The sequence below is a fragment of the Hippocampus comes genome, unplaced genomic scaffold, assembly GCF_001891065.2.
Source record: "Hippocampus comes isolate QL1 unplaced genomic scaffold, H_comes_QL1_v1.1 scaffold118, whole genome shotgun sequence".
NCBI classification, from domain to species: domain Eukaryota; kingdom Metazoa; phylum Chordata; class Actinopteri; order Syngnathiformes; family Syngnathidae; genus Hippocampus; species Hippocampus comes.
Genome location: NW_017805461.1, coordinates 69,151 through 86,900, shown reverse-complemented (window position 1 = coordinate 86,900; position 17,750 = coordinate 69,151). Strand labels below are relative to the sequence as shown.

Sequence of the window (17,750 nt, the reverse complement as noted above, 5' to 3'; positions counted from 1 at the left end):
CTGTCTGGAATTGGGGCTTGCCTACTGCGTCGACACCCACGTGCTGCAGGCACAGCTGTGCAGCAGGACGTCTTTGCTGAAAGCTCCATCTCAATTGTTGGAAAACGGGGAAAAAGAATCAACCCGTTCATCAACAAACGAGCCTCCATTTCATCACCACGCTTGCATCGATCGGCTGCCAACAGTGAGCTTGCTATGGATGACTCAAATAAGAGAAGATGACTGTAATATAACACTATTCCGTTACTTAATGAGTCAAAAAGCCATAAGATTGCACGAGTCCCAATGGGGTGGAAAAAAAAAGAGTGGAGTGACTATTTCGGTGTTGCCCGCGGCCACTGACACAGTTCCAGTGTTTACTGCTGTGCCCCTTGCTGTGGGAGCACTTGAAGGATGATGGCTGACATGTTGGCGCCTCCAGCGTGTGGTGAGAAGCGGTGCAGGGATGATCTTCGTTTAACCCACCGCGCTAAATGCAACATGGCAGAATATGCCATCTGTGAGGCCTGGTCGTATAAAACATCCTGTAACAAAGGCAGAGGGGAAAAGAAACAAAAGGTTAAAAAAAAAAACAAAAACTCAGGCAGGTTGTCCAAACTATGGCCCGGCAGTCATTTGCTGTCTGTCATCCACTTGAGATTTAGTGTCCTGCAAAACATACGAGTACTCAATCTTGACAATGTAGTAGGGCGACTAATGGGGACTGCCAATAAACGTACCTATATGTGTAACGACACAACTAAGTTTACAGATGGGGAACAAAGATATTTCAAAAACAGGCATTCCTCTGTTTTCTGCTTAATGTCAAGATCAAGTTTGTGAACATATCACATTAATGGTCCTCAAGCGTTGTCAGCTTGCTACCAATTGCTCCTCTTTTGCTTCTGAATGTGTAGGAACAATTCTACTGCACTGGGGTGCGCAGTGGAGGGACAATTCTTTTCTAGGGGCATACACATCCTCCGCCCACTCCAAACCTAAAAACAAAACAAAAAACCCCCAAACAAACAAAAAATCCGAAAGTGCCGCCATGTGGGTGTGTATGAGGGGGCTCCGCATAGCGACACCTCCGACGCGGCAATTCGGCGATTTTAGGCTCGGCCGTCGAGTAAGTGGTAATCTCGGTGCTGTGCATGAAATGGATGAAAGGCCATCTTCCTAGCTAAGAGGTCGATGGAAACGCTCAACCGGCCTTCACTACCCAGATTCCCGCTGCGGCACCATTTTAGGGCCTTGGCCCAAGGCCGACTCCCCACCATATCCCTGTGCAGGGTCAAGCAGAGTCGCCGCACTTCTTGCAGAACCTTTGTTTTTTTCGCTCCTATTGTCTTCTCATCCCATTTTTTATTTGCCTTTCTTGTTTCAGACTTTGATTTATTATTGTTTTTTTTTTTTTTTTTGTTTTGTTTTTTAGGGATTGCCATTTACCCGAGACACAACCAGTCAGCATATAGTAGGCTTTGACGACATTCACCGCCGACTCTGCCACCCGCAAACCAGTGTTACTACTATTACTACTACTACTACTACTACTACATCACACCAAGAAACCCTTCAGCTCATCCAAGGAGTACAAAAGTAGTCTTTGGCTCACGAGTCCGGCAAAGGCACGGCATCTACTATCGGAGAGTCCAAGCTCCTTGAGGACTGTGTGGTTTAACATAGGCCACTTACCCTTCGTTCCCAGGAGCAAGCCGAATACCTTCACGTAACACACACTGACCTTCTGCGCAACCTGCTGACCCACCGGAGGTATTTGGCTACTTTTTCCTCAGCTACATACTCATATCAATATGTGCTTGCCCCTATTTGTAACAGACTGATGCTCTAGATTCGGGGAAAGTGTGCTATTAATTGGTGTTCACCTCTCTTGACTCAAGATGGCACTGTCACCACACGCTGTCACAGGAGAGAAAAGGAGAGCAGAGTGTTTCCTTGCAGGTCATTCAAGTGAATACAAAGGCCCAGCTCAGGCATTGCTCCACACTCTGCTCGCCTGGCAACACCTCCGTCTCAACAAGCATGAGAGGATTATTTGAAATGAAAATAAAGGGGGTGGTGGTGGTGGTGGGGGAGAGGGGTGGGAGTCCATTTTCTCAATAAGTAACAAAAGGAATTAAATTGTTTGAGAGCTTCATTTGATGATAGAGGCCCATCCTTGAGGGAGGGGGATAAGGGGGAGGGAGGCAAAGTTCCTTTGAACAGCACTCACCTGAGAGATGCTCATCCATTCCGCTTCCTCCCGTCATCCAAACAGTGGCAGTGCTTCGAGAACGGATGTTTCCAAGCTGCATGAGAAGAACGGTTTCATTTGAGATAAAAAGAACGCAGCGTTCAACCGCAGCGATGTCACTGATTAGCTTCATATTGCTGGAGGAATGAAAAAAAAAAACAATATAAAGCTGTGTGGGCTTATCTGATTTTTACTTATGCAATCAGGTCTGCCATGAGGCTTGGGCTGTAGGTCAACATGAGGTTAATTTTTGACCTGATCCTTGATAAGGAGGGCGTAAGGAGCCCCACAGAATTATCTTGAGGCGTTGGATGGATAGATATGATGGATGTAAAATTGCATGGACTTATCTGGTATTTCAAATGTACCTCCTGTAGGTGTCTGGTGTCATAGCTGCTTTTCTGATGTTTCTCACCAGCTATTCTGTGTCAAATTTGGATATTTTTTATTTGTGTCCAAAAATCAATGACCTGATTATTGATTTTAGGAAGTCGACATCTATTCCACCACCTGCTGTCACGAAAGGTGCCGATGTTGAGATGGTGGAGGAATACCAATATCGGGGTGTGATCCTCAACAGTAAACTGTGCTTGGAACCTCCTGTTGACGTCGCCTCCAAAATGTTTCATCAATGACTGTACTTTTGAAGGTAAATGCGATTTTTTTTCCAAGTTTCAGCTCAGATGAGGATTCTCTTTTACAGAAGTTGGATTGAATCGGTTTTATCCTACGCTATTGTTTGGAAATGGAAACTTGTCTGAAAAGAATCACCTCTGTAGCCTTGTTAAAACTGCTGTCAGCATGATGGCAGCAGGCCGGGCTAAACGGGTCCTCAGGAAGGTAAATGCTATTTTGTATAATTCGCTCATCCACTCCAAGAAAAGTTTCAGCTTTTGCCCTCAGGCTGTGTGTTTAGGGCTCCTCGGAGGAGGACAAAATGGCTTCAAGTTTCATTTATTCCAAGTGCAATTTATTTACTTTTCAGAAACTAGCTCTGATGTTGCTCATATATTTAACTTCTATTGCCGACTTTTTTTTAATCATTGTCTATTCATGGTATTCGCTTTGGACTGAACATGTGACGTTCCTGCTGCAACATTAATTTCAAGAAAAAGATTCTGATTCTGATCTTGATTCTGAATTCAGTGGCGCCAAACGCCGTTCCCTCAATTCAAGTGAATAGAAGAGATCACAACCAGCCGCGGCTTCCACTATGGGCTTCTTCTCCGCATCGCGCCAATGGAGCGCAGCACTGTCACATGCTGGCAGAGACAATGCACTTTCTTTGCACCACCGTGCACATTCTGTCAATGTTCTGGCCAATCAGATGGACTAAATACGTCACGCACATTCAATAAATATATTAGACTGTTGAATGTCAGCATGTGCAGTACATGTGTGATGACACGCGTTTTATGGGCGATAGAAAGACAAGCAGCAACGTCTCTGGTGTAAGTGCAAGCGCCAGCTGCCTGAGTAATAGTTCTCGTGTTCGTGGTCACTGGCGGCTCTACATTCAATTCACTTCACTTTCTGTCCATGATGTTGAACAGGAATACAAATTCAGCTGTCAAATAAATCATTGATAAAGTGTAAGGCACACACCATAGAACTAAAAGTGGAACATAATTGAATGTCAATGTAGTAATGTTAGGCTTCGCTAGAAATGAGCACAGGACCCACACGCAGACATAATGAACTCAGAACGGCTTTATTGCCAGGAAGTGGGACAGGCCTAGGTGGCAGGAACTGAAAGGGAGTCAAAATGACCAAGTCGAGGAGTACAGGAATGCTGCAGAGTAGTGACTTGGCAGGAGCGAGTACGGCAGGAAAGATCACTGACGAATTGGCAACGGGTCGCTGGTGTTGGGGGAAGAGCGGCCTCCTCTTCCCCGCGTGTTCGTTGAATTTCGGAGGAGGAGAATGTTGGTAATCCAAATAAAGGCTGGAGGCGATGAACAGTTACTTCAAAGGGTTTAATTTATTTTTCTGCAGTTTACGAATCGATTCGGGCTCCTGAGGGGTCCAGATTTGAATCAGGAAGCGTAAAAGACACACATTCCTGAGATTATATAGAGACAATATCATAATGAGAGGCGGGGAGGTACGCCTCTCATGCAAATCCCGGAAACAAAGAAAGTAAAATGTCATCTGACCCGGTGTGGCTGGAAGAAGTTGGGAGTGGTGAGGTGAGACCAGACCACCACAACCCACCATTTGGTAGTGATGTGCCCGACTGTGTCGAGGCTCCGATGCGTGTGCCGAGTAAACCGGAAGAAAATCTGAGAAGCGTGCTTCGAGGCATGTGTCGATTTCGCTTGTGGCCACGCCCGATGCCTCGGAACGCGCGTTGCTCCGCCCGAAGCTTCGTGAGACGGGATTCCGACATCACCGCCAACAAATAGTTTCGCGGGTGATTCGAAATAAAACGGCGCACCGGGACGACAATGAGCTGACAGGTGACACTGACTAGAGATAAGATCGGGCCGCCCGAGCCCGCGGGTCGGGTCTGGCTTCTCTCTCGCTGACTTTTTTTTTGTTCGTTACGAGGCCGTGAATAGTTTTGGCCACGAGAAGACCGGGGTTCGCCAAAAAAACAGAAGTGGCCTCATCACAACATGTACTGTACGAAACACTCGCAATGACAATTCAAAGAACTCCTTCATGTCTCTATGATCCAGCCGTCATTGTTCTTTGTCTCGCTGCTTATCTTCAAGTGCCGCACTCGATTTTTAAGGACGTACTGCTGCTGTGGTGAATGGCCCAATTTTCAACCCATCAAAATGATGGACAGCCTTAAATTTACCCCGTCCACTCTTAAAAAAAAAATCCGTCAATGATGGAAAATTGTCGGTTAATGTCCCCTCTGCAGAAACAGAAATACATGTTTAAAAGATGTAAATAATTATACAGACTTGTTTAACTTAGATTTCGTGACAAAAGACAGGCTTTAATTTGTTACCACAAATCACCCCTCCTCCTGCCGAGTCATCACAAATGAAATAGGAAATTTCGGGTTTGCTTCGGGCTCGGGCCTGTAAATCAAGATAATTGGTCGGGCTCAGGCCGGGTTGGGCTTAAATACCAGCAGGCCGGGGTCGGGCTGGATTTTTTTGGCCCGATTTTACCTCTACATCAAATCCATGGTATCATTTTAATCACTGTCTGTCATGACATTTATTTTCCACATGATGGCGCAGTAGCACAAATAAAGCCTCATGATGCTTCGGCCCAGGAACGAACCAATTGGATGTAAAGCCTCATTGCTTCATGAGGCTTCATTTTCCCATCACTACCATTTGGTGTGATGGCAGGAACACAGATACTTGAGATAACAGTTCCTCTTTTGATGTTAAACATGTCCGATGGAGGGGGGCCCTAAAAGTGGTGGGGGTCGAGGTGCACTAAAGGTGATCGTAAACACAGTGAGCAGGAAATACCTCCAACAACATTCTACATTCTTTGTTTCTTTCAAATCCAACTAACAGAGAGGAATAATACCTTAACATTGGTCAGGCTGGCTTTTACGCTGCAAGTGGCTGATGAGCTGAAGACTCGCAGGTGTGTAGGGGAGGCAGGTGCACCGATTAGGGAGGCGCCCAGCCCACACTGAAAAAGGTGACAAAACAAAAGGGAGGGCCGACACTGTGGACAAACAATGGATTCTAACAAGTAATAAATTAATGTATTTATTTATTTATTTTTTCACTCTTCACAAGCAGGAGTTTGAATAGAAGGGGGTGGTACAGTTCTCCAGTATATAATTTAGCTTTTTTTTTGTGAACCTCTTTTCTGGAATGTGTATAAGTCAGACAAATAATTAGTTTTATTTTCACAAGACGGGTTTGGATCTCTTGAATGATACTACTTTTTACAGTTAACAAAGCTCTTATGAAGGCCACCCTGGTTCTATTTATTTTCCATTACCTATGGTGAAAATAGTTTCAAATGACAATCAAATCGAATTGTGTTTGATTTAGCTGCTTTTAAAACTTCCATTTTGTGGTTAATATTGAACGTGGTGTCCCAACTGGTGTGATGAGTGCTCAGTGAGCAGCCTTCAATACACATATCCACCAGTATTCAGCATTCAAAGAGACTCTCGGGTTTCCTTGACAATTGACTCTCTCAACAACACAAAAGAGTCCTGCGAGACATTCTGCGAGACACACGCACAAACAGTGGTGGCTTCTTGAGGAAAAAAAGAAAACACTTTTCCTCCACATTGCGAGTGTAGCAGCATCCAGACAAGTAGGCTTAAATAATAATAATAAAGCTCGTGATAAGGTAAAAATATAGAGAAATGAACTGATTATGTGAACTTTTCCGAAGCGCCTCCATTTTTTTCCCCCGGACAATATGCTTGTCAGTAAATTTGACGTATGCTCGCAATTATTGCATTTGTTAAATTGCGCCACTATTCTTTTTACTCGACACGTTGCTCCGGGCCATCGACGTTATTGATTTAGAAATAACAATGTGGTGGCCGCCGCCTGAGCTCAATCCATACATATTTGCATGAGCTAATATGTCATTCCCTCTTTTTCATCCACAAGAAAATTGCATTTATATCAATGACATTACCACAAGGCACTGAGGTCAAGATGCAGCACATTAGTGCATTGGTTTGCATTAGGCACATACAGTACTTGATTAGCATACTTTTTTTTTTTTTTTTTGCAGTGCAGAATGAGCTGGATTGCATTACTTTCTCACTTACTTACTCAACGCACCCGAGGGACGTCTCGTCTCTTTGAGGGCGCTCATATTGTTTTATTAATGACAGACGATGTGACGTTTAATATTCAATGACATTTTTATTGAAAGAAAGAAAAGCCAACTGTGACAACTTGGAGAAATGTTTCTTTAGCTTTGTTTGAAATGGTCAATACACTTGAGGATAGGTAATCTCTTAGTTAGACATAATTCATTTATGTCAGATTGAAAGGTGTTGTGCTTTAAGAAGACACAATTGATAATTGAGGAGTATGTCTGTGTATCATTAATAAAGGAAGACGCTTCACAGCTTCAACGCTTTTATTTTAGCATATTGTAATATATTTATTCGTTATTTTCATTGTATCTGTATTTGTCGTCAAAATGTTCAACGGCAAAAACACTAAACGTGTAAAATGTGTAAAGGTTTATTCATAGTAATTTGCCCAAAAAGTGACATTAAAACGTCTATTGAAAACCACCATGTGAATTACTGTCATACTATATGCAACGATTTACACATTGCAGCAATTTTTTTTAACAAAAATGTAAAGCTTTCTCCTCAAATATTTAACATGGTCCAAACTTGCTAGCATGCATTACATAGGAAGGCACCAAAATAGAAGCAAAGGAAATGATCAATGACGCCCGCCTTTTAAGAAAGCCTTTAACATGCCCCAGGGCTCATTTAGTGTGACAAGCACGCCAAAACTCAGCTCTGGAAATAATTAAAGGCGGTCGGTCCACTTTCATCTCACGAGTGGTATGAAAGATGCAAGAAAGCAACGATTCAAGGCGAACAACAACACCCCCCTCAGACTCTCCCCAGCATGCGGGCGATCCACCAGTTGCACGGCATCACCACCTGGCAGACGACGTGGCCTCCCCGGTAGTAGTACGGCCACGGGTTGAAGCCACCGAGGGGCACGTGGTAGCGACGGCAGAAGCGGTAGCCGTGATGACAGTACTGGCAGCAGTAACCACGCTCGTCCAGGCGGTTGTCCAGCTCCAGACCCACACCTCTCTGTTGGAGGATGGACATGACATTGCGTCACCATCACCAATGCGGCATCTGGAGCTCAATTTTAAAATCTTTTTAGAGTGAAGTAAGAGTGGTGAGAAGTGGAAAAGGACAAGTACTTTGTTACTGTACTCAACACCTTCATTGGTAGCCCTTTTAGAGCATTTTGACTGATTTTTTCCGACAGAATACAGTCAAACCTCGGTTTTCGAACGTCTCGGTTCTCGCCCAATTCGGTTTTCAACCAAAAATTTTGAGTTTTTTTATGCCTCGGATGACGAACAAATTTCGGTTCTCGAACAAACTGAGCGCACTTGAATGCACCATTTGACTCCTCTCGCCTTCCTTACACGAGGAAGTGACGCTTCCTCGTGTTGCTTTCCATTGTGAGCAGACGTGTTCAGTAAACATTTTTATTTTAAAAAGAGTGTGGTTTCGGTTTTCGAACGGCCTTCTGGAACGGATTATGGACGAAAACCGAGGTTTGACTGTATTGTCATCTGTGACACTATAAGAACAGAAAAAAAGATTATTTTCTTTAATCAGAATAAAAGTTTGTTTCTCCCTTTTTTCCATACTTTAGTAATCAGCGCTACAGCATGGGTTGGTCTAATCAAAAAGACATTTCTGAACAATAAGTGAAGAAAGTGAGCTTTTGGTGGGAAGCAACGGTCAGCAGAACAATGGCTTTTTTGTGTTCACGAGAGCTCAAAATCAACAAACAATCACGACTTTTTTAGTAACTCCAGCGACACATTCTTTGCTTGTACCATACATCTGCATACTCTTGAGTGGAGCTTGCTGAAACATTTCATCTGTCTGTGCTTTCACACGCAATATGTTAATGGTCATCAGAGAGCTCCCTGCAGGGACCTCACAGCAGGCTAAGGTTATGATAGCGGCTCCTCAAGGTGTGAGCGCTCAAGGGAGAGGCGTATTTAGTGAACTTGGGCCTTTCATACGTCAGCAGAATATGTGTAAAGATCAATGAAAAGAATCGATACCCATGACGATGCAAGAATGTGACGAAATAGTGTTTGATTAAATCTCAGGGAAATAAAACATGATGCGATCCCTTTGACCTTTCCAGCATGGTCAGTGATGGCGGTGCTGCGCACACATACGCGCGCCAAGTGTCATTTCTCTCTTGTCCATCGCAGACACCTTCCATCAAAATGCTCGAACGTGCCTTAAAGCAGCAGAATGACACTATTTCATTCATCTCTGACCTCATAACTCCGCCGTAACGTCAGCCTTGCCTCCCTATATGGCATCCAAATGAGCACCCTCCCCCTGACCTTGACTTTGAGTATGCGTCACATTCCTCAAGCAATTAGCAGGCTAATGATGGCCTAACAAGGATTCATTCATTTGCTCTCGCTGGCTGCCTCTAAATTTATAGAGGGGCCAATTGGGAGTCCAAACGAAAGGTAAATTAGCTCGATTTAATGACCCCTGGCGTTGGTCATTGTGCTGGCTGATTCACGCGCTGGAAGACTCGCAGGGCCCGCACCTTGGATCAAGAGCAACACCTAATGGGCTTAACTCGACTGCCCTCGGTCCATGTTGCGCCACATTTCAATCTTTTTCAGTAAATGGCTCCTCTGAGACAATCAGGTCGTGTTGCTCGAAGCCGGGGCTGACTCAATTTCCAGGAAAAGCTGCATCAGATTTTTGGGGAAAAGTCAGCTTCAGTCAAGTGGTAACAAGACGACACATTGATCGCTCGCGGAGGAGACTCAGAGGTGCACACAAGTCAGTCTCATGCTAAACTGGACAAAGTCACAAAAACAAAACAAAAACAAACTGATTCTTATGACTCCACACATGAAGACCAAGACTCAAACCTTAACCTTCAGAACTGTGAGGAGGGTGTGCTCACCAACCATTGATCCACCATGCTGCCATATAAAAACATATAAAAAAAAAAAACATTCAAAAAAGAGAATGCAAACAAATAAACTGGTTTTATGAGGTGCAGTTACTGTAGTATTTGTGTGTTTGATGTGTACTTTCAAGGGGCTGAAAGAGGGACGTTTTTCAACAGGGGATGGGTGTGGAAGGGCCTTAAACTGCTCCACTCTAAATTTCAAGCTGGTACATAACTGTCACATGGCATCCGTTTTAAACATGACATCAGCTCAGTTTGTGAGTCCACTGGGGGAAAAGGCTGGATTTTGTCAAACCTATCTCGTTCTACTGCTATATAAAAGAACAGAAAAAGGCAGAATCAAACTTTTTTTTTTAACCTTGGCATATAATACACAGCCTGAAGATGACGATGCATGTTTATTAAGAGCAACTTTGTACTTTTTGACATGGTCTGATTTTGATCATTCACATTTAAAAGTTGATCCACATTTGAGGTTAGCTGGTGGGCATATCATCAGTCACAGTAGTGTACACAAATGTGGTTTTATTCGTGCGGTGATTGATAGTATTTTTTCATGACCAAATACTTGGAGGCTTCCGATGTGACCTCTGATAAATCGGGTAAAACTCTAAACTTACGAGGTCTGAAACACCACCGAGATGCTGCGACGGATGATATCTTGTTTAGGCGCGTTTGATTTATCACCACGACATGCAGAGGAAGGCGTCTAATGATTTATTGTTTCAGTCAAGTTTCAGGGTCATCAGCCTGCTGTCAACAATCTGTTATGGGAATAACAGCAAACCCCTCAATGGACCAATGATTATCTTATCTGCTTCTCACACAACAGTCGGACACTGCTAAGGAAAAATAGAGAAAATGTTTTATTCAAATGACGGCCTGCCAGAAAACAAATCAAATAAACAGCCAAAAGGCAGCATTGTACCTTAAAGACAATTAATCAGAGCTAGCCTCTTAAAATGGCCGGCACATATTAATCACTGCGGCTTTGAGTCGCCTCTTCTAGTGGGAACACTGCGGCGATAAGAATGGCTCACCTTGGGAAATCTGAGGCAGTCGCTCCCAAACAAGCAGCGTTAATGAAGAGTGAAAACCATGAGCTTTCTTTGCTCCGTGTGACTTGAGCTCACGTGTAAGCCTTCCCTAGTCATACACCTCCAAAAACTGCCAGCCATTTAATGAGAGGAAAGTATTTCCTGTGGGTTTTCGACAAATTTCATGGAGATACCTACTGCGAAAGTGAATGAAAGCAAGTCCGTTTCATTAAAGTAACACCGACGGACAGCAGAAGTTATTTCAAAGGACTTTATACATTCAGCAGGTCAAGAAAAAAGGGCAAAAAGTCCCTCAATAGAGGAATCGTTGAACAGAAAACAGGCTTTGTCTGTCTTTGCTTGTTTTGTGTGGAGCCGCAGACATAGGGTAGAGGGACAGAGCGTAGACAGAAAACAAGATAGAGGGGTTGAACGACCAGGGAGGGATGAGAAAACAATGGGCGCAATGACCACCCTATCAACAACACGAAGTCCCACAGCAACGAGAATAACGGTCTGTTCCCGTTACCACCTTACCCGACCGACTCAGCCACTTGTCGTATGCACGCCAAGTCAGTAATGAAAAGAGACACCACTGCCACCAAGCCGTCTTTTGAATACCCACGGTCAGCATAATATTGAATATGAATTGAGAATTTGATGATCTCCTCGATTTCCTCCTTGTCCTAAAATGATAAGAACCAAACTGCAGGACATAAAGTGATGGGACGATTGTTAGGGTTCATCTAAACAACACATTAAGGGACGAGAAATGAAACTGCGTCACATTCAATCTCGCATCAAAAACATGCGGGCTAATGTTCATGCCTATTTCCTGCTTTTGTGAAGCATTATGTCACAACGCCCGATCTTAGATCAGCGTCTCGCCAAGGTGGATGTAATTGAAGAAGGCGAAAGCTTTTCATCTGGCTAAACTCTCTAGCGATAAGCAGCTTTGGTGCTACTGTAAAGATTTCTACGAGTGCGTGCTGCACCGATGGATTTCAATCGTTACAGCTGACTTTCAGAACAAATCTAACCTGTAAATCATCGGTGCAGCCTAGTTTTCCAATTCAATGTCATCATCAGTAATCCTGTTTTTAACTCATTCAATCCCAGCCATTTTCACTGGAGCAACCCCCTCAATCCCAGCGTTTTACTGGATTTTGACTGATCTTGCAAGGCCCACAGAATATTTGGTTCTAATGCTATATAAACATGGACCCACCAAAATAAAGTTTGGACTCTCTTCTTTCAGCAGGAAAAAAATGTTTCTATCTTTTTCCATTCTTCAGCAATCGGCATTACAAAATGGCTAAATTTCATGAAAATGGCGATTCCTGGACAGAAAAAAACGGAGAAAAAGAGCTTTTTGTAAAAGCATGCATTTCAAGCATGTGAGGCACCACTGCCACCTACTGGTAGCTTTTTTACATGATTTACAATGCAAACGTCTTATTCTCATTCACAGATTGCACCAGACCCTCCTCCTCTCTATGACGCAAAAAAAAGACTTAGACGTACAAGTACGTCCTTGGTAGGCAGGGCCTAATTTTAAAAAGACGTAGAAGTACGTCTTGTGGAATGAAAGAGTTAAATGCGATCACATGCAGGTTCATTTGACAATGTGCACCTTTGGGAATGGTTATTGACGTAGATTGTGCGACGATAAATTAAGTTTGTTAGCTTGGAAAAAAATCTGGATTGTTTATAGAACTGTCAACAGAGTGAGTGGTACAGTAGTTCAGTCTACTGGACGATATTTTTGTGTTATCTATTGCCCTGGCTCACTCTCAATAAATGAAATGTGCTTAAATGATTTTGCATTATTTGTTTGTTTAAAGAGTTTAAAAAAATAAGTGCCATGATTGCTGTAAAAACATGCCTAGAGAGTATTTGACTGGATTTTTTACAGTGTTGCGAATTTCACTTATTGTGGGCGTGTCCTGAAACGAAGTTATAATGTCCTAGCATGAGGGCAAGACAGTTTCAGCCATTTATTGAACGGGACAAATAATCAAAGACACAAGTACAATATGAGAAAACTTGCAAGGGCGAGCTGCAGGCCTAAACTCAGACAAACTCGGCCAATCCGACTGCAGCCCCTGATGTCACTCACTCGGCCACGAATACTACAATACGTATGTATTTTTGTACAGCTTGGTGGTTTTCTTTTTTAAAACCGTGACAACAAATTCTGCAGTTTTTTTTTTTTTTGGCAGTGGGGGAGTTGTTGCCCATTTTGTGAGCATATCCTTGCGGTACAGGTCAATGACAGTGGCACCATCGCATCAGCCTCGTGTTGTGGAAGTTATTCCGTTTGGGCCACAGAGTGTGTGATGCACGTGCACCTGTGTGAAAGGTCATCGCCGTATATCTGACAGCCTGTCGCAAGGACCCAAATGGGTATTATACCTTACAAATGTGCTCTGGGTGGAGAAGCCGCACTCAAATGTTGACTTCTTTTGCCCATTAGAGTCTTGCACTGAGAAACCTTACCTGCAGCAGATCGTGCGGGATGTTGTTTTTCGGTGCTTTACCGTTGGATTGTGTGGACATCATTAACCTTATTATTTTAAAAAGACTTAAGTCGGATTTTGTTGGAAAAGGAAGGCATGCAATTACTGGCATTTGTTTTTCATTTGGATTGTTTTATATTTATGCCTTCAAGTGTTTTTCATACAAACATCTCCAGTAATTATGACTTTAATACTTCATTCACGTAGGTAAATTGGAGATTACGGCATGTTTCAATTATTATTATTAATTTTTTTTACAGCATATGAAAGGTTATTGTGTTCTGCTGTCTGATTCGCTAATGAAGAACCCGTTCTCAAATATAACTGAAAATGGCATGCCTGTTTCTTCGAATGTTCTCACGCCAGAAAAAAAAAAAAAAAACGCACCAACAACTACCCATAACTATTTTCTCCACAGGGAAAAAGCAGAATGGAGAAGCATGGTCAGAGGACTGTGAAGTACACCTGAGTCAGTATTATTCATTTTTCGATGTATCCAACCTCATAGATTAATTGTGAAAATTTAAATAGTTATTCCTAAAACTATCTTTTTTTGTTTTCAAGGAAAATATTTCTACCTGACTGAGCTGAAGCTGAAGAAGATGGATGGATGGATGGATGGATAGATGGATGGATATTTATATTTTTATTTCTTCAATAAATAATTAAGCCAGAAAACACGTTTTGATCTTTGCTTTCATTCAATAATAGAGTACTTTTTAAAAATAACTAGACAAAAATTTGAACTTTTAGAGCAGTGGTTCTTAACCTGGGTTCGATCGAACCCCAGGGGTTCGGTGAATCGGTCTCAGGGGTTCGACAGCGCCTCTGCCATGGAGGGTAAGACAAAACCGAACATGTTGGAAGCTTTGCATATTAATGGGGCAACACTTACAATGTTAAGACCATTCAAAATATTGTGTTTCGTTCTGGTACTATGATTATTGTGTATTTTACCCATGTTCACATAAATTTGGGCGACAATCGTTCGCGTTTCTTTTTTTTGTCCAAATAGTTGACCGAACGTTTCCACTCTCCGAGGTTACTGGAGAGGCAACCTTAAGACGTGAAGTGAATAAAAAAAAAATTGCGAGTTTTCAGAGAACGATTATTAAGGAACTTCAGGGGCTATGTGAGATTTTTAAAATAGATTTAAAAAGTAGCATCCATGCAAGAAAACAAAAGAGCTCGATCACAGCAGTTGTCAACCTGCCACCAAAAATGCCAAAGATGATCAGGGGAAACACAAGCCCAAGTCTCTCACTAAAACTCAGTTCAGTGCAACGCTGCAATATTCGGTGTTGGCAATGACTAATGAGTATTCTTTTTAATTATAAAATAGCTATTTTATTTTTACCAGTTTCTGCAAAGCACAATTGACATCTACCCAACAGTTAGAGATGCAGGACATAACACCAAATAGAACATTACTGTATGTATCCTCATATATTTGCTCCATAAAGTTGTTATATACTGTACTGGAGATTATTTGAAAGAGTCATCATGATTGATTTTGTGTAAGAAGTTATTTGATCCCCCAAAATGAAATGTCCCGCTGTAGTCCTCCCCCATCGACACCTATTGCTGCAGGTGAATTAATAAAGAGCCCTTTGGCACTGTTTGACCAAATATGGTTGTCCTTAACTTGTTCCTACAAGGCACATATTGTTCTCACAAATAAGCGTCAAGGAGTGTTGAGAAGTGTTTCTGGGACGGGCCTGAAAAATGTGACCATTAGAGCAAGTCCTGTTTCTGCCCATGTGTCACACTGCTCTGAAAAGACAGCGCCTCCGCTTTCGTGACCATTTGCGTGTAAGTGATAAATGTGGTGTGTTGCGTGTGTTCCGTAATTATGGTTTGTAGTGTGCTTTCCTTTATGTCAGTGCCCAAAATATTTTTCTCACACAGTCATGGATAATTAATCCTGCACTGCTGAGCGGTTTAGATGCGACGCAGGAAAATACGCCGTCAATCTTTCCCCCTTCATGTTGTACGCTTTGATAATTAAAGCGTTGTTGATCAATGTAACTTATCTGCGCAGTAGCGAGCGACCTTGAGCGTGCTCTTTGCGTCGTGCGTTGCTCTGCAAAGTGAGAAAAGGCACAAAGAGGCACTTTAGGCACAGTTTGCTGCCTTGGAGAGGCTGGATGTTTCTCTCAATTAATGGAGGGACATTAAGAGACTCTTCAAAGAACTGGCCTTGCTTAAACAGATACGTCGAGCAATTGCTGTGCCCTCTGGTGCACAAAGTCAGTTTTAACATCAATTAGTGAGCGATTTATATGCGGACAAAGTGGAGCCGGAGACGCAGCTAATTGAAGTGACTTGACTGTAACTTGCGGTAGGTTCCTCGGATGTCACAGCACACTTACGTAATCATTCACGGGAGGGTGATCCTCCACCTCGCGGGTGGAACGATGACCTTTCACCCCTGTGTCGGGAGCGTCCACATGCTCCACCTCCTCTTCCTCCGTCTCCGAATCTGAATCAGAAACACAAGTAAGATGCCCACGCAGTCGCAACGCTGTTTTGAACACTCAACTGTTGACAGAACTCCTTAATGACAAGCAATCAGCAGAAAGCCGCAAGAAGAGTTTTACGCCTCAAACAATAGAAGTGCTCTTGTGATGCTGCTATGTAAAAACAAAAACCCCAATATCCACATGAGTATCTGCAGTGATGGAACAGAACCCAAAAATGAATTTAATTCCTTTTTCACACTACGGTAATCCACATAAAAAAGTGTGCTACAAGGATTTGTGCATGTTTTATCTGTACAAATCCAATTTTGGAATAGCATGAAACAACATCACCAGCAAATTAAAGTGCATGTGCAAGTGAAACTTGACATACGTATACTGACACGTTAACTTGATGCGTTACTATTTTTGACAAAGGCAGCGAAATGATTAAGAATGGCACCCTATCTCATCTTGAAAGCACCCAAAGAGACCATCCATTCAAAATATAACATTCAGGAAATTAAAACATAAAAAATACAGGAAATATCAACATAAAAAAATATGACTATAGTAGAAACTCCTCAGTTGTGCCGTTAATGTTTGTCAGTGAATAATAACTTCCTCACTGAGATCATTACCTTTATTTTTTTCCAGAAAAGGGAGGCGTCTCACTGAGGGAAGTGCTAATTCATTCAAGTGGATAATACGCATGGTGACTAATTGGAAACGGCATCGATTACAAGGATGGCCACGATTTGAGGAAATAGTGTTTTTTGTTACCCCTTCACACGATCACAATGTCGAACATTACAATATATCATATTATAATCTGGGGAGCACCAGTGCGCATGAGGACTGGACACTGAATATTGCACTCCAGTTCAAGTCCGTCACCTTGCCTTTGCTCACTAAGAATAGGTCAGGCCAGCTAGCCTCAATTTGAAGTCATGTGAGGCGTCACGAGTGCTTCTGAGGGGAAACTTCAAATATAAAAGCAAGTACAACATTACTTGTTTTGGCTTGACTAGTCTGGCTACCCGCTAACAGCTACACTCACGGGGAAATGATGGCCCAATGCGTTTGTAGGAGGCCCAGCGGCAAGACAATTATCTCTGCGTTGCGGAGCTGCAACTTGCAATTTCGAGTCTCCGTTAAAATATGTCCTTATGTGAAAGCAATCCGTGGTGCAGAAACAGGATGGAGACCAACGGGCAGTCATAGAGAAGTGTGCTAAGTAAGCCATCTGATTACAGGGTCCCATACTGCAAGTCAGAGGTGGGCAATTCATTTTTCAAATGGGTCATGCTACTCAACTGTGCTAAATATTGATTTAATATCTTTTATAAAACTGTATATTCTGTTGTTTTAAGAAGCTGTCATTGTGTAGCACTGCTATGTCCATCCATTTTCTAACCCGCTTATCCTCACCAGGGTTGCGGGCATGCTTGAGCCTATCCGAGCTGACCGGGCAGAAGGCCAGCTCCACTCTGAACTGGTTGCCAGACAATCGCAGGTGCACATAGACAAAAAACCATTCACACTCGCAATCACACCTGGGACAATTCAGAGTGCTCCATTAACCTGCCACACATGTTTTTTGGAATGTGGGAGGAAACTGGAGTCCCCGGAGAAATCCCATGCAGGCACGGGGAGAACATGCAGACACCACACGGGAAGGCCAGAGCCGGAATCGAACTCTGCATCGCTACACAGTGAGGCGAACGTGCTAATGAATTTACCACCATGCTGACCTGCACTGTTATATGTAGTGGTAAAATAAAATTAAAAAAATAGTATTTGTATATATGTGTGTATATGTACCGTGTGTATATATGTGTGTGTGTGTATATATATATATATATATATATATA

At 42.8% G+C, this 17,750-nt stretch overlaps 1 protein-coding gene across 1 annotated transcript in view; it reads right to left on the bottom strand.

Annotated features, from left to right (window-relative positions):
- Window positions 1-7,361: 7,361 nt before the first annotated feature.
- tnmd (tenomodulin) overlaps window positions 7,362-17,750 on the bottom strand; it is a 60,772-nt gene continuing 50,383 nt past the window's right edge. The window contains exons 9-10 of the mRNA XM_019874670.1: window positions 15,790-15,899; window positions 7,362-7,973 (exon numbers count right to left, since the gene is read on the bottom strand). Of these exons, the coding sequence (XP_019730229.1) occupies window positions 7,764-7,973; window positions 15,790-15,899 (320 nt within the window). The 3' untranslated portion in view covers window positions 7,362-7,763. The remainder of the gene's footprint in view (window positions 7,974-15,789; window positions 15,900-17,750) is intronic.